We start from the raw sequence: 23,025 nt of genomic DNA on the forward strand, positions 1-23,025 counted from the left end.
CATGCCCCATGATTTACCCGTCAGTGTATATTCACCAACACAACATACAAAAAATATGTTATGTAAGGACAAATGGCTGACAAGAATGTGCATATTTATTTATTCAGAAGCCGCCTTCTGTTTCAAATTTTAAAATGCCTGCTGAAAACTCTCTTATTCTTCAGTCAGGCTTACTGCAGGCAGTTAAGAAGACATTTGTCCACAATACAGTGGTACCTCGACTTACGAACGACTCGACAACCGAATTTTTCGACTTACGAATGGGGGTAATGGCCGCACGCTTACGAATGTCTCGACATCCAAAAGAAAACCGTGGCAGTTTTAGATAGGGATTTTTCGACTTACGAATTTTTAGATAGGGTTGCTTCGACTTACAATGTTTTCCGTTTCCAATGCACTCCTATGGGAAATTGCGTTTCCAATGGCGTTTTTCGACTTGCGAATTTTTCGACTTACGGAGGTGCCTTCGGAACGGATTAAATTTGTAAGTCGAGGCACCACTGTAGTTCGATGATTTTTTATTTTAACCTTTCAAATATGGTTTTTATTGTGTGGTTTTATGTGCTGATCACTGTGATCACTTTGGTATTTTTAAAATGAATTAGCATCATATAAATGTTTAAATAAATAAAACAGACACCACTTGATTGTAAATTGGGAAAAACTGTATATAATGCATATGTTACGGGAAATGTGCCTGAATTGATAGAATCAATCAATCATTCACAAACTGATGTGGAAAAGGGGTGAACTGAACTCAAGGTTGTTAAAAAAAGGAACCCAGAGAAATCAAAACTGATAGATTGTCTGTCCTAATAATAAATAATAATAATAATAATAATAATAATAATAATAATAATAATAATAAATTATTTCTACCCCACCCATCTGGCTGGGTTTCCCCAGCCACTCTGGGCAGCTCCTAACAGAATATTAAAAACACGATAAAATATCAAACATTAAAAACTTCCCTAAACAGGGCTACCTTCAGATGTCTTTTAAAAGTCAGATAGTTGTTTATTTCCTTGACATCTGATGGGAGGGCATTCCACATGGTGGGTGCCACTACCAAGAAGCCCCTCTGCCTCATGTCCCAGAACTTAGAGACTGTCTCCTCCCTCCAAATCCCACTTCAGCCTCTACCCTTTTTCAAAGTTCACTGCCTATTGCCCTCCAGTTCAACCAACAATTCCACACCGTACAGACGTTCAACCCCAGTGGAGAAAAACAACAACACAAAATGCCTTGATGGTCAACAGAAGCCCAGCTTGGAAGAGTGTGAATTGGGCTTCGAAAGCCCCTCCTGGACCCCAAGGTCAAGACAGACAGCCCTGCGACTTGCCTCAGTGGGGGAGGCAGGAAGCAGAACCATCAACTTTTCCAGAGGTCTGGCTCCACCAGGCACCTCCTGCCCCTGAAATGGGGCAGCTGATCACTATAGGAATAACTGTCTGGAAATTGGTGCCTCTTTGCATGTCATTTTTTTAAAAAAAACTGTAAACTTTTGCGGGCAGGGACTGTCTTGTTTTCGTTGTATGTGGGAGCCTTTCGGGCTAATGTGCAAGGTATAAAAATGCTCTAAACAAATAACACCTGGCCAGACTGGGTTACCTTCCTCTGCAGTCCGTCCACTTCACACTCAAACTGCTCCCGCTCATCCTTAGTCTGGTTCTGTGTCTCCCCCAGGAGGGACTCCAGCTCCTCATTCCTCTCCACCAGATCCTCGTGTTCCCGCTCCAACTTCCGGAGCTTGTGCAGGAGCTGCGAGTTTTGGCATTCCACGCCTTCAATGGCTTGGCGGCACCTACATCAAAGTGAAACACATTGGCAGGAAATCCCTGAAGCAGCTGGCACAGTTTAAGTTAAAGATTTGAATTTAATGTTGCCATCTTCAATTGGGCCTGGGAACTGACTGGCAATCAGAGGTGCTGTGCTACCTGAGGGTCAGCATGATGTAACCCATGGGTAGGCAAACTAAGGCCCAGGGGATGGATGCGGCTCAATTGCCTTCTAAATCCAGCCTGCGGACGGTCTGGGAATCAGCATGTTTTTACATGAGTAGAATGTGTCCTTTTATTTAAAATGCATCTCTGGGTTATTTGTGGGGCCTGCCTGGTGTTTTTACATGAGTAGAATGTGTGCTTTTATTTAAAATGCACCTCTGGGTTATTTGTGGGGCATAGGAATTCATTCATTTTATTCACACACACCCCAAAAAAATATAGTCCGGTCCCCCACAAGGTCTGATGGACAGTGGACCGGCCCCCTGTTGGAAAAGTTTGCTGACCCCTGGTAACCTGAGATTCTACCAGTATCTGCTGTGTGAATGGACCAAAGCAGAAATTCACAAAATGTATTTTGCGGAAGCAAGGATCATGGGCAATGAGACAACAGCATCAATGAAAGCAGCACATTTACATAATTTAAGTGATCACAGAATTGTAGAGTTGGAAGGGACCTCAAGGATCATCTAGTTCAACCTCCTGCAAATCAGGAATTTTTTGCCCAATGTGAGGCTCGAACTCACAACCCTGAGATTAAGAGTCTTATGTTCTACCAACTGAGACTTGGTGAAAATCATTTGCTTTTTGACATTTGCTTAGCTTATTCACCTCTGATGAAGGGCCTTGTTATGTTCAGTTTCTGAGGCAGCTTCATCCAAAATGCTGGTCTCTTCTTCAGCTTTCAGCTTTCCCTTTTTATCCTGTGATCCAAGAAAATTTAGGAGGATAGTAAACTACCTTATATTCAGACAGACCATGGATCCATCTAGCTCAGCCTGGCCAGCAGCAGCTCTCCAGGAATCTTTTCAGGCAGGAATCTTTTCCAGCCCATCTTGATATGACCTCATGCATGGAAAGTGGGGCCCCAACCACATTTCCCCTTAGTTGCAAATCCTATTCAGCAAAGGTCCTCTACAACGTTAATTAGAAGCTTCCTTCTCCAATTACTTTTGTTCATCACAGCTAATGAACAGGCTCTTTACTGGTCATTAGTTAGCCAGTTCTGTTCTCTTCTTGAAGGCCCATGTTAATTATTGCTATTACTGCTTTCTTCTAATATTTTGTCTTTTCTTTCCGGTCTGTTTCCTACCCTCCATGAGAAGTGGGGTTCCTCTACAAGTGTTGCGAGGGCTGGGGGTAAAGCAGTCACAACATATATTTAGAACAGCATGATTCCATTTTAAACAGTCATGGCTTCCCCCAAAGGATTCTGGGAGCTGTTGTTTGGTTAAGGGTGCTAACAGTCATGAGGCGGCCCCTTAGTCCCCTCACAGAGCTACAATTCCCAGAGTTCCCTATGAAGTGGGATGGATTTTTAAGCCACTCTGGGAACTGCAGCTTTCGGAGGGGACTAGGGGTCTTCTAACAACTCTCAGCACCCTTAACAAACTACGGCTCCTTTGGGGGGAAGCCATGACTGTTTAAAGCGGTGCTTTTAATATTTCTCTAACTGTATGGGGTGAATGTGGCCTAAGTGCTGGAAATAAGTGGTGGGGAGGGGAAGTGTTGAAGGTTAGCCCCTTCAAATCATACCCTCTCCTCTACCACTTAAATCTGACCCTTAGGTGGGGTGGGGTGAGAAGAAATAGACTGCCAGTATGGCATAGAGGATAGACAAGACTGGGAAGATCCAGGTTCAAATCCCTTGCTTGGCCCCAAAGATCACTCAGGAAACATGGGCTAGTGACTCTTTCTCTCTCTCTGACTAACCTACCTCACAGGGTTGTCATGAGGATAAAAGGGGGGAATCAATTTATGCCACTCTTAACCTCCTTGGAGAATGCAGGGGGCATAAAAATAACAAACAAACAAACAAAATTTAAATACCTGCAACAAGCAGCCTTCATGTTCTTTAGTTTGGTCCATCCTGGCTAATACGTATCTTGGCTCTTCCTCAGTCACCTGATACTTGGGAATCTCCGCATCAAGCTTTTCAGCCTTAAATGCCAGAAAGAAAGAAAGAAAGAAAGAAAGAAAGAAAGAAAGAAAGAAAGAAAGAAAGAAAGAAAGAAAGAAAGAAAGAAAGACTTCCAATGGTTTCATTCAGAAGAGAGAATTCACATCCAATCTCTGCTCTCCTGGGCCAGTTCACCCAGGTTAGAAATAGCCCCTCAAAGCAATTCCTTGCCTGCTGAGGATTTCCCCCTCCAAAATGATCTTGCGTAATCTAAAACTACTTCCTTGGCCCAGCAGTTTCTCTCAGTTTCTCATTTTTCCATTCTTCAGTTCTCCACAATTCCACATCAGTATGTAATTTTTGTACCAGAAGTTTGGTGTGCAATTCTCCTAATACACACATTTTTGCAAAGCAATCCCCCTAATATAATGCATTTTGTATGCCCCCCTCCCCAATATATGCAAACTTTACCACAGTATAAGTATTTTTGTGGGGTCACGAAGAGTCGGACACGACTAAACGACTAAACAACAACAACAACAAGTATTTTTGTACACATGACTTGGCTGGAGAGTTGCATTATAAAATTCAGAGGCGTGTGGATGTTTAAGGGATGGTGGTGTTTCAGTTTTGCTTAAGTGCTAATTTAAGTTCGCCCCTAAATGCAAACTGAATCAGAATTTTCCTCTATCCCTACTCAGCACTGAGAGGACCACCAAGCATAGGTAGCTGCAGTTGGCATTTTGGGTCAGCAGTATAATAGGGTTAGTATAATAGGGTCTGAACAGATAAACACAGCAGTTTAACAAAAAGCCAAACTGGTGCTCCAAAGGTTCACATGCACAACCCCAACCTCCCCTGCCCTGCTCAGGTAAGCTGAAGCAATGCTGGTGATGGATGGGTGGCTCTTTGGCTCCACCACACACACCACACTGGCAACGATGGTCACTAGTATCCCAAACATTAGTGACCCAGACTGACCTGCTCCAAGAACATTTGTCTCTCCGAGTCGAGGAGTTGGACTCTGCTGCGTAATGCCAGGATTTCTTGGTCCAATCGGATGTTCAGCTCCCGGGCCTTCTGTAGCTCTGACATTTCTAAAGGCAACCAGGGGCCATGACCAGCAGGTATCCAAGTAGACGCTCTTTTTACATCTCAGAAATGGCACCATTTTGCATTTTGAGACAGTGGCTCAGGCCACGAGTGCCATGTTTTGGAAGTCTTTTATCTCAACAAGCTGGAATATTGGTAATCCAAGGTGTGGCATAAGCTAAAAGTGCCCAGGGGCCCCAAGTGCTTCTTTGCCATTGGGTCTAATCTTATTTTATATAGAGAGGCTCAGGAGCATCAGGTCCCACAAGACCATGCAACAGTCTTGGGTTTAGTGCAGTTCAAGTTTACCTTTTTATCTTTTTTCACATTTAAAAGCATAATTGTTCAGACCATGGAAGCCTTTGTAATTATAATGACATATCCTTCCCCTCTTGGTATGTTTTAATTACAGTATCCTCTACTTATTTGTTGGAAATGTGACAATTTTTTTAAAAAAAATGGGGAAACTTGTTAGTTATTATTAAAATTCAATTATTTTTTGGGGGGGAAACAAGAACAATAAATGGCCCAGTTCTTTGGAGAAGGCACACAGCCCATGATGTTTCCTCCACCAAAATTTTCCTATTATCACAACAGTACAAATTCCTGGAGATGACCAGGACATCATTACTGAGCTGTGTCATACCCAGTGCTTTTTTCCTGGGTGGACACAGGGGGATGCATACTCCTAAACATTTTGTGAATCTTTGTACTTTTTTCCATTTACTGTATTTATTTTTCCTGATTTGAACTATAAAATGGTGATTTTCATAAGTCAAAATGAGAGTACCCAGAAACATTTTTAAAGAAAAAAAAGCACTGGTCATACCCCTGCTGGGAGAACCCTCTTCAGATGATAGTCTCAAGTTCCCAAAGCAAAACATCACAGGGGATCAATTTCTGAGGCCAACCAAGGAGATCCAGAGCCCTCGGTGGAACTAGCAAGCCAGCCTATCCCGCATGACATGTAGCCCCTTCTCAGACTGCATTCAGATGACACTGTCTTCTTGACATTTCTTTACATACTCAGTTTTCTGATTTATTTGATCTTTCACCCAGCATAAAAACCACTTCTGGAAATCTAGTGGAAGTTTAATGCTCATCCATGTTAATTGTTAATTGTTTCCGGGGGGGGGGGGGGGGGAATACAGCTACATCACTTCAGGCTACAGGTGGGGCTCAGTTGACTGGATGCTCTTTCTGCACAAAAGGCTCCTTCTGCCTAGAAGACTAGACGGTGGCTCTAGCTCAACCTTTTCCCCTGGCATGTTTCCAAGTACAAGGAATAACTGGGGGTTGAAGGAACATCCAAGTCATGCCTGTCCCTACAATGTGGAGTGGTGCAGTTTAGGTGCTAGTTGACTGCCCCAGTGAAAACGTCATCAGAGAGGGACTGGGACTGAGAAATACATGGAGACACTGCTAGGCACTAGGGACAGTGTTCTCGAAGCTACGAACATGAGTTTGACCAAACTGCGGGAGGCAGTGGAAGACAGGAGTGTCTGGCGTGCTATGGTCTATGGGGTCACGAAGAGTCGGACATGACTAAACGACTAAACAACAACTGCTAAGCAAGGCCAGGATTTGGCTGTTGCCCAGAAACATTTATAGCCAATGAGAGGGAACCAATGAGCTTCCTGGGCAGATGCAGCTATGATGGAAGCGAGCAGGACAGCACAATTCTCTCTAATAACAAACTCAGCTGGTTGAGTGCCAATAGGATTGTGATTTTAATAGCCACAAAGAAATAAGAGAGGTATGTCAGCATGCTTATAGGTAATCCTGTTGTTTGCAGAAGTACAAAAAAGAAAAAGAAAGAAAAAAGAAAAAGGATCTTGAGGAAAATCCTTGTGGGGAAAGAAGGGGACGCTAAGGGAGCAAACAAACCCTGAAATATTCTTCAAAATTTGTTCATTCACCCCATCCCCCCAAATTGCTAAGTGATTTTTAGGAAAAGAAAAAGGAGATGAGGAATGGAACAGAGTACAGTATGCAGGACATGAGCATGCTGGGGCAGGAGTACTCCATGATGTCTCTAGTATCAATTTCAGATGATGAGGGTGACATTTTGTTGCAGTTCCCCCCACTTAAACCTCTGAAAATGAAATGCAGAGAAGGCTGTTGCCTTCATTCTCTGCTTGTTAAACATCTCTTTAGCCACTGCTGCAAACAGGATGCTGAACTAGATTGTCCTTTGTTCCAATACAAATCATAATTAGTCCTGCAAATGTGCTAAGCAAGTGATATAGGCAGCATGCAACTTACCATTGTCTTTCACCTTATTCGCCTCTTCTTTCAAGCTCTCTGCCATGGATGGAGCTGATTGAAAAATCAAGAGAATGGAGCAGTTTTGGGGGGGTGGGGGGGAGGAGAGCTATAAATTACTGCTGTCCCTATAATTAAACACACACACAGTAAGTACAAACAGTGTGCTGGAACAGTGTTCTTCAATCTTGGGTCCCCAGATGTTGGGACTACAAAACCCATGATCCTGGTCAGGGATTAAGGGAGTTGTAGTTCAAAGACATCTGGGGACCCAAGGCTGAAGAACGCTGCTAGAAGAACTGTCCCAGAAATCCCCGATCAGAGGCGTCTGTGTGCTTTAGGCAATGCTTCTCTATTTACTAATTTTTTAAAAAATCCATTAATTTATATTTTAAATGGATGTGTGTGGGGCACCAATAAACAACATCAAAGCAATTGCTAGGGACTAGCCATGTTCATCTATTGTTGCAAAAACAAGAAATAATATTGTTGTTAACCTACAATAACCCACAGTGATCTATTAAAAGTGAAAAAGGTACCACAGGAATAGTGTAGCTGCTTTGTACCTAAAATAAATCAGGGATTCCATCTGATTTGTTTTGAAGAGGTAGAAAAATCCTTTACAACAGATTTCACAAATTATTAAAACACACAGGTCTTCTTAATACATCACCCAGAAGCCCAAGTTTAACCTAAAGAGCCTATCTGGCTAAATCTCTAACCTTGAAACATGGAATGCCACAGAATAACATAAAATTCAAAATACTAAAAGCCATAGATACACAAACAAGTGTAAAAAACAAGCAAACACTATTTGCAAATTGTAACAGATTTCTCACTGGCTCAGTGCACTCGAGGGTCACCCAGAAAATGAATCCACCAGCAGCTCTGATGGGGATCTGGAGGCGCACTGCTGTTGGGAGGCTGAGGCACATTGTGCAGAACGTGCCCTCTGAGGCAAAAGCTGCCCTAAAAAGAAATTGATCAGCCAAAGCAGAGCAGGAGGTTGGACTGTGCTGAACAGAGCAGCCAGGCTGGAACCTACACTAACTGAAAGTTCTATGGTGATTTTGCAACACTCTCTGCCTTGAGGGGGAAAGGAGTTTAGAGGGTCACATTCCCAACTTGTCAAGTCTTTGGGGGCGGGGGAAACCCTCCTGGGGAGCCTACTGTTTCACAAAACAGTATTTCTGTTTTGTCTTTCTCCTGGAAAGTAGCTATTTTGGGGACAGAGACTCAGTTCCCAGGTGACAGTTCTTGACTGCCTTGTATGCAAGTTATAAATCTGAGCTGGCCCAGATATCAAAATGTGTTTCAAACTGTGTCCATCCCCATTTCCTCTTGATGGAGATCACCTGGTCACAGTGGCCCACGCTCTAACAGAAGCCAGATTAGACTCCTGCAATGTGCTACATGGGAAGTTGCCTTTGAAAACATCTCAAAAACTCTATTGGATAAAACCAAACCAATCCATAAGTGCTACACCACTAGCTGTGGCTGGCTATATGGAGCACATCTTGCCAGTCCTTAAATAGCAGTGCAAATTCTTGGACACACGACCAGGCCATTGAGGATCAATAAAGAGAATAGATCTATAGCCCCCTTGGCCATTGCCAATATTTTTATATGTTAACATTATAATGTATTCGTTTGTGTTGATATCTTATGTATGATGGGGGGCGGAATTGACGTAGCGTGGCATCTTCTGGAGAAGAAAAATGGATCACAGCCAAGGTCCGCCAAAAATGTTTGAGTTGTCAGTGGCTGCAAGCAGTTGGAACTCACCCATTTTGCTCTGGTTTTCCTTCTGCGTGGCCAATTCTTCTGTCAGCCTCTGGATCTCTGCCTGTGCCAACTGCAACCTGTGTGTGGCTTCCTCCAAGTGCTGCTCAGTGTGTCTGAGCAAGGCGCTTTGTCTAGCCAGCTCTTCAGCATGAGACTAAAAGACAAAGTACAATATTTAGAGGAAGGGCCCTGGCTGCGGAAGGCCTCTCTGCATCCTAGGTGCCGGAACCTTCATTTTAAACAGATGGACACAAGTGGGCAGAATTAAGGGCCCATGACATTGCTTCTCACTCAAGCCCTGTCAGGATGGGAAGGTGGTGGTGGGTGGAGCAAAGCTTTCTTAAAACTGGTGGCTTCATCTTACAGTAGCACACAGTCCCCAGTACAGAGGTAGCAAATGTGGTGCCTTTCAGGATTACAGCTGCCATCAATTAAAACAAACAAACAAACAAACATCGGTGGGCAAAATAGACCAATCTTCTCCTGACTTTGTACAGGACAGCTTCATAAGTTCACATAGATCTTCATCCCATAGACTTTCCATTTCATTTCCCAAGGTTTCTGTCAGTGATGTGACTGGTCCTTCCACTACAACTTCTATAGACAACATTTTCCAGGAATTATGTGATACCTTAAAAAAAAATCCATGCATGGCTGTTTTTCAATTGACACCATGTTACCCTTGATGTGCCCAAGATACACTACGACGCTAAGCAGCATGAGCAGAAGTGAAAAGGGTTGGACCAATTTCTTCTCTTTATTACTTTATGCATCATCTCTTTGGTGCACTGCATAGATTTCCGTTGCTCCTGAAGCTCATCTTCTAGTGTCCGCTGGATGTGATCCAACTGATCCTTAGACAAAAAAGAAAAAGAAAGAAAGAAAGATTAAAAATACATAACTTCACCAAAATACTTCCCCTTGTATTTCTTCATAGTACTAATATAAATAACACGGAGAGTTTTAAAAAACATAATGTTTTATAAGGTGAACGGATGTTATCTGAAAACACCTCTTCTGCTCCCTGAATATACATACTTCTCCCCTATCAAACTGGAGGGAAATGAATTGGGAAATCTTATATCTTCCTGTCTTCGTGAGACCTGGAAACAAAATGGACAATAATATATTTTTTAAGGAAAATGCCAGCTGAGGTGGGCATCCATTGGCTAGCACATTAAGAACATAGGAACAGCCCACTGGATCAGGCCAATGGCCCATATAGTCCAGAATCCTGTTCTCACAGTGGGCAACCAGATGCCCCAGAGGGAAACCTGCAAGCAGGATTCGAGCACAAGAGCCCTCTCCCCTCCTGTGGCTTCCAGCAACAGGTATTCAGAAGCATGGCTGCTTCCATCTATGAAGGGCAGAGCAGAGTCATCATGGCTAGTAGCCATCAATAGTTCTCTCCTCCATGAGAGGTCACTGGTCCTCCATGAGAGGTCACTATACCATTACTTTTCTGCAATTTGCTCTGGGAGCCTCTCAGGGCTTTAAGGCAGAATAGAAAAGCATTCCAGATAAAGAAGGCTGATGTACCTGAAGCTGAGCAGCGCAAAGGCTTTCCAAACAGCTGGGGGATTGCAGTTTTTGCTCCAGCGCATCTATCTTCTCTAGCAGGGTGCTTCTCTCAACCAGCAAATAAGCAACCTGTTCACTGGGGCTGCTGTGGGCGATATCAAACAAGCCTTCCTGCTCCAACATTTCTTCCACTTCCTTCTGCTGAGATTCTGGTGGTGTGGGAAAGAAATGCACGCCTAAGCATCCTATAAAAAAGAACCAGCTTTCTTGGAGAGAGTTGCTGGCTTCAACACAAGTCCAGAGACAGGAAAGAACCACCTCCAAGATCCAAAGCCAAAGAGGGGGCTGCCTCCACACCTGCCCAGAGAGCTGAAGGCAATTCAGCTGCTGGTTTGTTGTAGTCACTCATTCCACTTCCACCTCCAGAAAGTAAGATTTGCAAGGTTTTTGTCTCATTTAAAAACAAAACAAAACTCTGTTCTCCACCACTTGTATACCTCTATTCATAAAAAATATCACTATCAGAGCACTTTACAATAACCAAATACATATACAATAAAACCCACATAAAACCCTAAAAGATAAAATCAAAGATCATCAACTGTCTGCATAAGCTTGGTGGCACAGAAAAGTTTTCAGCAGACATTTAAATGTTTAAACAGATGGCACTTGCTATATCTTTATTGGAACAGCATTCCACAAGACTGGGCCAACAACCCTAAAAGCTCAGTTTTGTGTTACTGTCAGATGAGACCTCCCAACTTAGGGAACGACCAACGATGCTCCTGCAGGTGATCTCCATGATTGAGCTGGGTTAGAAGGATTCAGGAGGTATCCAGGTTCCCTGTACCTAAGTTGTTTAGGGATTTGCAAGTTAATACAAGGACCTTAACACAGCGTGGTAGTAAGCCCCCATTCAACAATGGGGTCACATGTTGTCAGACAACAGCTCCCATCAGCAGTCTGACCACTGCATTCTGCACCAGATGGAGCTTCCGAATCAGGTCCAAGGGCAGCACATTGCAGTAACCAAGCCTCATGGCTCCCAATGCATGGACTGCAGTGGTCAGGCTATCCCAGTCCAGGAACAGCCATAGCTGGCAAACTAGACAAAGATGTGGGATAAATCTAGGGTATCATTTGGCTACTGTTTCTAGTTGATCTTCAATTATAAAATGTTAAGTCATTTTATAAGCATGGTTTTATGTATGATTTTTTATGTATGTCTTTTTTTCCATGAAATATTTTTTATAAACAAAGAAATAATCCATGCGGCATGATCCTAGCACAGCCATTTCTGCTTCCCTCTTGCTCCCTTTTTGGTCGTTACTGCCTATCCTCGGCCTTTTGTACACCCCCTTTATTAAACTGCAGTTTAAAATCAAAGGGGATAGCACAGAGTGGAAACTGCGGAGATGTTTTTGATTGCAAGAGCAAATGGAACTGGCAGCAGGCCTCTGAGTGGAAACATGCAATTGATTTGGACAGGGAGTGGACAGTCAGGCTTTTGCTCTGTTTAAGCATGTAGAGCTCAGGGAGTGGAGGGAGGAACAGTTGTGCCTAGGTCCCACAGCAATGATTCCTGTGTACTTTCTGTTCACATAGAAACATAGGAAGAACTCTGCTGGACCAGGCCAAAGAGAGCCCAACTCTTCAGGATCCTGTTCTTGCAGTTGCCAACTAGATGCCTGTGGGAAACAAGCCAACAGGATTTGAGCACAGAAACACTCTCCCCTCCTGCAGCTTCCAGCAACTGGTATTCAGAAACATTGCTGCCTCCAACTGCGGAGGCAAGTAGCCATCAATAGCCACTCCTCTATTTGTCCAGCCCTCTGTGAAAGTCATTTAAGTTGGTGGCCATAACTGCCTCTTGTGGGAGTGAGTTTCATAATTTAACTTTGCACTGTGTGAAGAAGTCCTTTCTTCTATTTCATCTCAATCTCCCAACATTTAGCCTTGTTGGATGTCCAGTGTTATGAGAGAGGGTTTTGTTCACTTTTGTTCTGTAGGCAAAACCACTGCTGTTCTCCTCTCTAGATTCTTTCTTTCCTCCCATGTGATAAGCCCAAGCTAATCTGGATGGTTCAGACATCACCGTCACTGGACAGATTCTTTTGCATTCACTGGGTTCACATTCCATAAAGATGGCACAGGACTTGCTGATGACAGACTTTACTCTGCCAACTGCCTCACGCCAGTGGAGAATAAGTCGCAGCTCTCCAGAAGTTGTTGGACTCCAGTTTCCATCAGCCTCGCCAGCATAGCCAGTGGCCAAGGATGATGGGAGCTGGATCCAGCAACATTGAATCTTGGACCTTCTGCATGAAAAGCAGATACTCTGCTGCTGAGTTTCACCCTTTCCCCTTACTTTTTTCAGTGGCCCACTTAGGTGGTCTGCTTTCCTCAGTAGCTGACCAGATGCATTTGGGAAGCCAGCAAGCAGGACCTGAGTGCAACAGTAACTCTCCCCACCTGAGACTCCCAGCATACTGCTTTTGATTCCCCGCTTCCCATTCCACTCCTGGCAAGCACCAGCCACCAATGGTCACCTGGGAGGTGTGAAACCAGGTCACTGTGACTCTAACTGGGGAAATATGCTTTTGTTCGGAACCTTCTGCTAAGAGGAGAAGAGAGTGCTGGGAATCAGGTTTCAAAGTTAAGATGTGATATGTGGCATGGGTTGAATCAGATGAGAGCTGGAATACCATTTCTGTTTTTGAACATGCTGGTCTCTTCTACTTGCATCTCTTTGAGGATACACTGAGAAGGTGATGCCTGTTTTATCTTGTTGCTGCTCTCTTAATTATTTTCCATGTAACTTTTCTGTGTATTTAGCAACTGAGATTTTAACTGCCGTAAGCTGCTTCAGGAAGCCAAGTTGGCTGCACAGCCAGGCACAAATACAATAAACGAGCAGGTCAATTTTTAAAAACACTTATTTGATTCTAACACATCAGCAAAAACATTTTCTCTGTGAACGCTTAAATTGCTCCATTCTGTTGCTTGGTTGGTTTGTGTGCAGGGCAATTAGAGCTCTGTGGTTTGGAGGCTGAGCACACACACACACCCCTCACTAAAGCCGTTGATCCATTATCACATAATGCATCGACCCACCCACTAAACGCATAGCACGGGTTAGGCAAGAGCTGTGGAAGTAGCTTCTTCCTCAAGGTCAGCTCTCTGCTTGCGGCACTGTTGAGAACCACTGTGGGCATTGGGCAATGAGCAGAGGAAAGCAGTAAGGGGTCAATTCTGGTTTTGCAACTATACTCATGAGTACAGTATAGTTATTACTTACCTAACTCATGTTCAACCCTGTAACCTAACCACCTTATGTTCAACATTTATTTAACAGGACGAACTTAACAGGATTTAACAGCTAAATGGTAAATATACTTAACAGGATTTAATAGGTTATCAATGGCTGCTAGCTATCGATGGCTATACTCTGCCTCCACAGCTGGCAGCAGCGATGACTCTGAATATCAGTTGCTGGAAACCACAAGAGGGAGAGTGCTCTTGTGCTTGGATCCTGATTGCTGGTTTCCCACTGGGGCATCTGGTTGGCTACTGTGAGAACAGGATGCTGGACTAGATGGGCCATTGACCTGAATCAACAAGCTCTTTTGTAATTAAATTAAATTAAATTAAAGCGTACTTATTGCATCCACATTTACTGCCTGGTTTGTTTTATATTGATTCCAATGCAACAAAGAAGGAGCCAATTTTTCCTTGAAGCCTCCACCTCTTTTGTAGCTGTGTGGCAGAACCCAGATGTTTGCCTGTTTAGTCATTTTACAGAGGAAACCATGTCTCCAAAAAGAGCCAACGGAAAGCCATTCTGTAGTCCAGTAACATCTGGAGGGCCACAGAATCCTTTGCCCCAGTCCAAAGTCCATATACCTCTAGGTAACAGATGCTGAGGAGGGGAAAACATCAGGAGAGGCTCTGGACCTCAAGCTCTGTTTCAGGATAAAATACATTTGAAAATGTGTACACTAAGATAAAATGCAGGTTGTATCAAACTAAGCTGTACTCAGGATAGAATCACTGAAATCGCAGAACTTAAGTCCATTGACTTATCTTATTTTTACGATAAAATGCATATTTAAGAACATATTTTAAACATGAATTTCTGTACAGATTAATCCAGTAAGCACGTCACAGACACCTGGACTGTGGTTCTCAGGGCTCCTGAGGTGAGCCATTTCACAAGCTCCCCAGCACAGTCAACCTGCCCAATGCCTCTTATTTAGGGAAACTGGGGGTGGCCTGTGATGGTATAAGAGGAAGAAAGGTACCTCATTGAGAGAGATGGGAAGCAGGGCTCATTCCATCAGCCAGCAGAAAGACCAGTTCCATTGGGTGCCTCCTGCCTCTGAGCTGCTTCCATACCAGCTGGCCATTATATTTTTTATGTATTTATAAAAGTATTTATATACCACTATATTATACAAATGTGTCAAGCAGTTTACAATAATATAAAAACAGAAAACCAGACAATAAAATTATAGAAATCTAAAATCTACTTAAAAGCAAAAAGAAATTAAAAGCAAACCTCAATAGACCATTGTGGGGGATGTAATTGCCTGCATTGATGTGGTGGGATGGAAAAGTTTACAGCAGGCATTTGTAGCAACTACCATTTAAAAACTGGTGCCTAAGTTTGCTCCCCCCCCTTTTCCCTCCCTGTCCCTTTTCCCTTGCGTATTGTGCTTTATACCTTGTAAGCCTGCGATCAGGGACTGCCTTGTTTTAATTAGTTGTATTTAAGCTACTTGGGGAATGTTTCTGGCTGAAGTGTAGAGTCTAAATGCTCTAAGTAGATAAAGTAATAAAAAGCAAGTTTACTCCCCACTTTCCAGTTTGATCAAGATCCTTGTGAGCAATGGGCTAGCTGAGGGGACACTTTTGGGAGGGTGGCCTCAGCCTCACGGTCCTGGATCTGACATGTTCAGCAAAGTGAGGGAGAGAGAGAGTACCTTGCTCAAGTTGTAGCTGTGTAACTTCCACCCTAAGCTGCACATTTTCTCTCTCGAATGCAGTTGCCAGAGCATCCCGCGCTTCTGTCAACGTACGGATGTGGGCCACGTAATTTTCCACCTGAAAAGAGGACGAGGCAAGTCTGATTCCCAAACAGCAAGGACAGGTCAGGCTGCATTATTTGCCCATTTTATTTATTTATTTACTTATTAAAAAATTACATACTGCTAAATCATAAAAACCTATCTATGCACTTTACAACATGAAAAGGATTTTTAAAAAACCACACAATAAAAGCATAAAAAAGTGAAAAACAAATTGAAAGCAAAAAAGTTAAACACAAGTATCTATAAACCACTGCAGAAGGATGAATTCTCAATTGCCTGCATAGGCCCTGAGGAAAGGTTTTCAGCAGGCCTTTCAATACTGGCATAGAAGGTGCCTGAATCCCTATTGGCAGAGAGTTCTACAGAACTTGATCAATGACACTAAAGGCTTGATTTCTTGTTGTTGTCAAATGAGCCTCATCAACTCGAGGAAATACCAGAGATGCCGCTGCAGATTATCTCACTGAGTTGGGTTTAGGTGGCAGCCGATGTACGCTATAAATTAAAAGCCTTTGAACCTGTGTCATTAGTAAATGGGCAGCCTGGGCAGCTGTTTTAACAATTGTGCCACTTGTTTTCTGCCAGAAACTCCCATTAGCAGTAACATCTACTGTGACTGGCACCAGCGCTCCAAGGTCTCGGGCATAGGTCTTTCCCAGCAGCTAATAACTGAAACTCTTTCGCTCATGCATTCATTCATTCATTCATTCATTCATTCCTGTCTTCCATGATAAATCCCAGTTTTTGTTTCTGAGCTCAATTTAAAGTGATGGTATTAAACTTTAAAGACTTGATTTATTTGGGATCAGGTTGTTTGAACAACCACCTATACCCATACTAATCTGCACTGTGCTGAAATTAGGTTATTTCCTTAACTGTCAGCAGATGGAGCCATTGCTTTGCTTAACTCTTGCTGTGACAAATGAGCTTTTTTCAGCAGACCAACTCAATTCAACACTCCTGAACTTGCTTCAGGATCACAATGCAACTTCCTTTCAGATCGTGCAGCTCTCCAGATCTGACTATGCAGTTTTAGTGTACAAAAGGAAGGGCACACAAAAATACATATTTTAGGTAACCAAGAGGGCACAAAAAATGTGTAACACAGAGATGAGCACATTAAAAAGTGTGTATTTTATGTTTAAAAGTCCATATGAAATACATATCATTTAAAGGCAGGTTTGGGGCAATTTTTTTCAATGAAGCCGTACAAGACAGAATGGCACAGGCCTATGCCTTAGCACTCAGCGAGTCAGAGAAGAACATAATCAGGCTGCTCCTTACGAATGCCCTGCCTGAAAACACTATGGGACTCCCTACACCAGAGCTTTCCAAACTTTTCATGTCGATGACACACTTTTTTACACATGCAGCATTTTGCAACACAGTAATTCAGTTTTACTAGCAAACTGGAGGTAAAACTAACCCCTTTCCAGCCCCGGGAATAGTGTGGGGAGCATTTGCGTGACCCATGTATATGCTGCAGCCGACACACTAATGTGTCACAACACAGTTTAGAAAGCTCTGTCCTACCTTCTGTTCAATACTGAGCTTAACCTTCATGTGGAGTTTCACATGTTTGAGAAATCGTCAGAGTCCCCTAGATCAGAATGGATTTATGCCGTTCATAGCTAAAGAAGAAGCCTTCAAACGTAGTGGTAGAGAAGCCTTTCCATGTTAACTGGTGGGCATGGGACTGTTGGTGCATCTGCCACAGAGAACTCCTGCACATCACAGGTGATTCAGGTAGGTTTCTTTAATGGATTATGCCCATTTAATCCAGGACTCCACTGTCAGACTGGCCAACTGGATGTCCTAAAGGGAAGCCTACAAGCAGGTCTGGAGTGCCACTTTTTGAAGGTGGCAGCACTCTTCCCACCTGTGAATCTCAGCAACTGGTATTCAGAGGCAGATTACCTCTCACAAAGGAGAAAGAACACATCATCTTTTAGGCACATAGATCCATCATGACTGATCTTCCCCTTATAACCAAATGGAAAAAACCAACAAACACAGTTGAAAGCCACTGATCTAAAGTTTGAATCAACAAGAGTTTAAGGTCAAGACAAGGGAAGCCGGAAGCCCCCTGCCTGCCCCAATATATTTCACTAGAACAAAAATAGCTATCCTATACTGCTAGCTCAGTATTGTCTGCACTGAATAGCAGCAGCTTTTTAGGAGGGCTTCAGGCAGAGGCATTTCCAACCATATCTGGCACTGATAAGAATTGACAGGCTCTTCCCCACTTTATCATCTCTAAAGGAGTCCAGGTCTGGCTGTGTTTGTTGACACTTCCACAAGCACTTGACCTCAGACTGTGATCTGACCATCCCTTAAGTGGTCCTTAGCCCCTGAAGCAGGATATATCCAATGAAATGTGCACATGTTCAAAGGGTCATATTAAATGCAGGAGAGGTTGAGCAGTGCAAGTAGGAACTGAAACCACCTGGATCACTTTTAGATTATATATTTTCAACTGTCATTTTAGACGGTCAGTTCCTTAAGCGCAAGGGTCCCATCTTTTTTTTTTTTAAAGTGTTACATCTTCAGAAATGTGAATGGTGCGCAGGGCCAGGAACAGAACTACCACACAAAATGGTCGCTGTCTGTACTGTCTCTTTGGAACGCTTTGCTGATTTGGGGATTTGGACACACTTCTCCAATCATGCAAGGGGCGTTTGTCCACGTTGGAAGCCCATTAGTCCACACAACCAGCTTCCTATGCTGAGGGGGCAGTTCCAAAGCAAACAGCTTTGGAGTCATCCCTGCAAGCCACCCCACACTCCAGGTACTGGCGGAGGAAGAGGAGTACGGGGGGAGCACGCCAACCCTGCCCACACCTGCTCTCCGCCCCCCACCCCCCAGTGCCAGAGCATGAAGCTCTGCCACTGACTCCAGGCCCTGTAATGGGGTGTGGGAAATTGCCCTTTCTCCTGGAGCAGGCAACATAACAGCATGGGAAGATCCTATTGGATCAGACCAATGGTCCATCTAGTCCAGCATCTTCTTCTCATAGTGGCCAACAAGATGCCTGTGGGAAAGCAGCAAGCAAGATTCAAGCACAAGAGCACCCTCCCCTCCTGTGTTTTCCAGCAAACTGGTGACAAAGGAGACATCTGGCTGGCCACTGTGGGGAACCAGACACTTTTTTGAGATGGACCTTTGACTCTTATCCAGCTGGATGATTCTTGTGTCCTTCAAGTCTGGGAAAACCACCAATTTGAGACATCTATTTTGCTCCTTTTCCATTCAATTAGCACAAAAAAGTCAAATGGGATCTTAAACCCAGACATACTCTCCAGACATCCTCTGTTCAAAGCAGGAGGAGATGTGCTTACACAGCCTTCTGTTGCTCACAGTGGGCTGGGGTTCTTTACAAATGTGATGTGGGCAGATTTTTCCCTGTGTGGACATTCAAGCCATATGGCAAAGATCTAAATTTCACCTTGTCAAGCTGACGACAGTTGAGAAATGCAATCAATCCTTTGCGTCAGACATAAGAAAGACCCTACCGCCTGCTGTTCCTATTATTTTTGCTCTTCTCTTTGAAGGCCATGGGGAAAAAACCCACCTAGAATGATTCCCATCACCAGCCAGGCTGAATCAAATGTGACTTGCCCAAGAACAAAGGATGCCCTCCTGCGCGAATCCTGTTCCTTTCAAGAGACCTTGCACAGGAAGGTTCCCTGTGAGCTATGCACTATGAGTACTTTTCCTCTCTTACTGACAACATACCAAACTTCTACGACAACCGGATGCAAATTCCAAAACAAAAACCAGGAAACCAACAGAAATCATGGAAAATTTTGCTCCCCTGCCCCATGCCAAAGTAAGTAGGATTTTTTGTTAAAGGAACAAAAAGATAGAGCTGTGTTTATGGACACCTTTGGGAAGCCCTAAAATATGAGAGGGATAAGCAATGGGCTGAACTGGGACTCATTCACACAAAGCTAGCCCTCTCTGGAGAAACCACATCAATTCTCAGTAGCTGTCACGGTAAACCTGGAAGTTTAAAATGTGCAGTTCAAACATGCTCCAGCTGTTACAAGATTTGTGCTGGGACAGAAACAAATCACATACTTCTATAACATGTTCACACAGCAGCTATATCAGCCTTCGCCAACAGGGCACCCTCTGTGGGTTCTGAACCACAATTTCTCTCAATCCCAGTTGAGGGAAGCTGAGCTAAAAGCTCAGTTCCTGTGTTGTGCCAAAGATGGAATGTAATGCCTAAACAAGCCCAGGTCCTATACTGGACATAATTAACGTTATGCGCCCAGAGGACAGGCCCTCCTTGCCCCTCTCATTGTAATCTGGGCACCTTGAGAGCAGCCACTTTCAGAATTAAAAACATTGTAAAATAAGCACAATATGCCCAACAACTGTGTTTCAACATCCACCATATGCATAAAAATGGCACACAACGTATGTTCAGTCCATGTACCAAATACACATTTGCTGTGGGAAGTTCTTCAGCAAAGACTTCTATCTTGAGCAAATTGTCCACACCTAGCATGGAACAATCCTAAGGGCTATAAACCTGAAAGCATCTACCTTTGAAAAACCCTTTAGAAGTGGTTGGGCTACTCCAGTGTCAGCAGCCGGTGGCTGGCAATCTTCCCACCTACCTCTCTCATCTCTTCCACTTGCTGTCGCCTGAGTTTCTCTAACTCTCCAGCAGCAGAATGCAACTCCTCTTGACTGCGTAAGAACAAACTCCAGACATAACAGAGCTGGTCGTTTGCAGGCGCTGTAGTGTCAACCCCTTCTTCCTTGAGCTGCTGAGTTATGTCTTCTATATGTGCATTCTCCTGTATAAAGGAATGTAGAAAGGAATCAGAAAAGGGGTATTCCCTAAACAATTAATCTGTATGTTTGTTTGTTTCAGTCTTCTCAGCTATACTGCTTCAGCAACTGTATTTGGGAACATTCTGCCAGCCCTCGTGGCTAACAGCTATGGACGGATCTCTCTTTTGTGGAGCAGGCTGTATCTTTTGACACTTTAAATCGTAATGCCCTGTGGACTGTCCTTCTGAAAATTGGCTGCCCAGATAAATTTGTGAACATCATTCAGCTCCTCCATTATAATATGACAGCAACAATCACAGATAACAACGGCTCTCAAAGTGAACCATTCACAGTGGGATCAGGTGTTAAACAGGGTTGTGTTACTGTCCCAACTCTATTCATTATTTTCATTGCCATGATCCTACACTTTGTCAACGAGAAACTCCCCACCGGAGTAGAAATCATTTATCGAACAGATGGAAAGCTCTTCAATCTGAGCAGGCTAAAAGCAAAGAGTAAGGTTACCGTAACTTCCGTCATAGAGCTTTGGTATGCTGATGACAACGTAGTGTGTGCACGCTCAGAGGATGACCTCCGAACCATTCTAAATATCTTCACAGAAGCTTAAGAAAAGCTTGGCCTATCACTCAACATCCAAACAACCAAAGTGTTGTACCAACAAGTACAAAATAACCTCTCTGCAGCACCACAAATCCAACTCAATGGTGTAACGTTGGAAAATGTTGATCACTTCTCCCACCTGGGCAATTATCTTTCCACAAGGGCCGACATTGATGCCGAAATCCAGCATCGCCTGAGCTCTGCAAGTGCAGCTTTCTCCCGATTAAAGTGCAGAGTGTTTGAGGACTGGGACATTCGCAGGGAAACCAAAATGCTTGTTTACAAAGCTATTGTACTACCAACATTACTGTATGCTTCTGAAACATGGACCACTTATAAACGCCTTGAAAGATTGCATCAACAGTGTCTCCAAAAATTTTTACACATCACTTGGGAAGACAGGTGAACTAATACCAGTGTACTGGAAGAAGCAAAGATCACCAGTGTTGAAGCAATGATTCTTCAACATTAACTTCATTGGACTGGTCATGTTATGTGGATGCCTGATTATCGTCTTCCAAAGCAACTACTCTATTCTGAACTTAAAAATGGAAAGCCTATTGCTGGTGGTCATCAAAAGAGGTTTAAAGACTGTCTCAAGGTAAATCTAAAAAAACACAGTATAAACACCAACAATGGGAAATACTTGCCTATGAGTGCTCCAATTGGAGAACAGCCTTTACCAAAGGGCTTTGAAGTCACTCGAACTCAGGACGCAAGGGAGAAATGTGCTAAGAGGAAGGCATGCTTGGCAAATCCACACCATGATCAACTCCCGCCCGGAAACCAATGTCCCCACTGTGGAAGGACATGTGGATCCAGAATTGGCCTCCACAGTCACTTACGATCTCTGGGCCCAATTCAAAGTGCTGGTTTTGACCTATAAAGCCTTAAATGGTTCAGGACAGCAATACCCCAAGGACCACCTCCCCACATATGAACTGACCCAAACCCTGTGTTAATCATTGGAGGCCCTTCTTCATGTGCCCGTTCCAAAAGAGGCTCAGAGGGTGGCAACACAAGAATGGGCCTTTTATGCGGTGGTTCCGTTTGCAGAAGGCGCTTTCCAGGAAGGCTCCCCTGGTGCCTTCATTACATATCTTTAGGTGTCAGGCGAAAACATTTCTCTATAACGAGGCCTTTGGCTGATGGAACATTCCATGGCCTTTAAAATGTGTTTGTGGGTGGGGGGTTATTGGTTTGTTTTGCTTCTAGTTTTATTATGTATTTCGTGTTCTCATTTTGTATTTTTATGTTGTGAACTGCCCTGTGATCTTTGGATGAAGGGTAGTATACAAAATTAGTAAGCAAGCAAGCAATCACATGCTCTGCATCCAAAAGGTCCCATGTTCAGTGCCTGGTATTTCCAGGTAGGGCTGGGGAATGCTCTCTGTCAGAAACCCTGGAGAGGGGCTTCTGGTCAACATAGACTAGGGATGGGGGACCTATGGCTCTTCAGATGTTATTGCACTCCAACTCCCAACATTCCTGGCCACTGACTATGCTGGCTCAAGGAAGTCTAGCAACATCTGGAAAGCCATAGTTTCCTAATCCCTTCTGTAGACATTACTGAATAAAGTGGAGCAAGGGCCTGGCTCGGTATGTAAGGAAGAATCCTATGTTTCCTCCTCCCTTCAATTAATGTATTTAATTCCCTTTTGAAGCCATCTACGGTAAGCTACTGCCCCTCACCACATCTTGTAAATCAACATCTATCAGCTGCAATTGTCCATTTTTCAACCATGTCATGTAGCTGCATCTTTAACAGCCGCATTATCTGCAACAGTTGGCCAGTTACAACATTGGTCTCCAAAATATTCAAGACACGGTACAACTTTCTAGAACATCTGGGCTCTTGCCAGATTGTTGGCACCTTTTTCTATCTTTGGTGCGAATGCTCTTTGGTTTCTAAATTCTGAACTGCCATTTAAATCTCTAATGTATGTTAAATCTCTGGGGTGGC

At 43.6% G+C, this 23,025-nt stretch overlaps 1 protein-coding gene across 2 annotated transcripts in view; it reads right to left on the bottom strand.

Moving 5' to 3' along the window:
- The window catches only part of CCDC30 (coiled-coil domain containing 30), a 42,273-nt gene that overhangs the window by 14,974 nt on the left and 4,274 nt on the right, over positions 1-23,025 (bottom strand). The window contains exons 2-11 of one of the 2 annotated variants that reach the window (XM_035116941.2): positions 20,282-20,464; positions 15,546-15,666; positions 10,582-10,772; positions 9,807-9,896; positions 9,043-9,196; positions 7,258-7,311; positions 4,882-4,997; positions 3,831-3,941; positions 2,613-2,704; positions 1,612-1,804 (exon numbers count right to left, since the gene is read on the bottom strand). In XM_035116941.2, the coding sequence (XP_034972832.2) occupies positions 1,612-1,804; positions 2,613-2,704; positions 3,831-3,941; positions 4,882-4,997; positions 7,258-7,311; positions 9,043-9,196; positions 9,807-9,896; positions 10,582-10,772; positions 15,546-15,666; positions 20,282-20,464 (1,305 nt within the window). Of the gene's footprint in view, positions 1-1,611; positions 1,805-2,612; positions 2,705-3,830; positions 3,942-4,881; positions 4,998-7,257; positions 7,312-9,042; positions 9,197-9,806; positions 9,897-10,581; positions 10,773-15,545; positions 15,667-20,281; positions 20,465-23,025 lie in introns of those variants that run through there. The other variant, XM_060276115.1, reaches the window with a different exon arrangement.

This window comes from Zootoca vivipara, chromosome 6 (genome assembly GCF_963506605.1).
Source record: "Zootoca vivipara chromosome 6, rZooViv1.1, whole genome shotgun sequence".
Taxonomy (NCBI): Eukaryota; Metazoa; Chordata; class Lepidosauria; order Squamata; family Lacertidae; genus Zootoca; species Zootoca vivipara.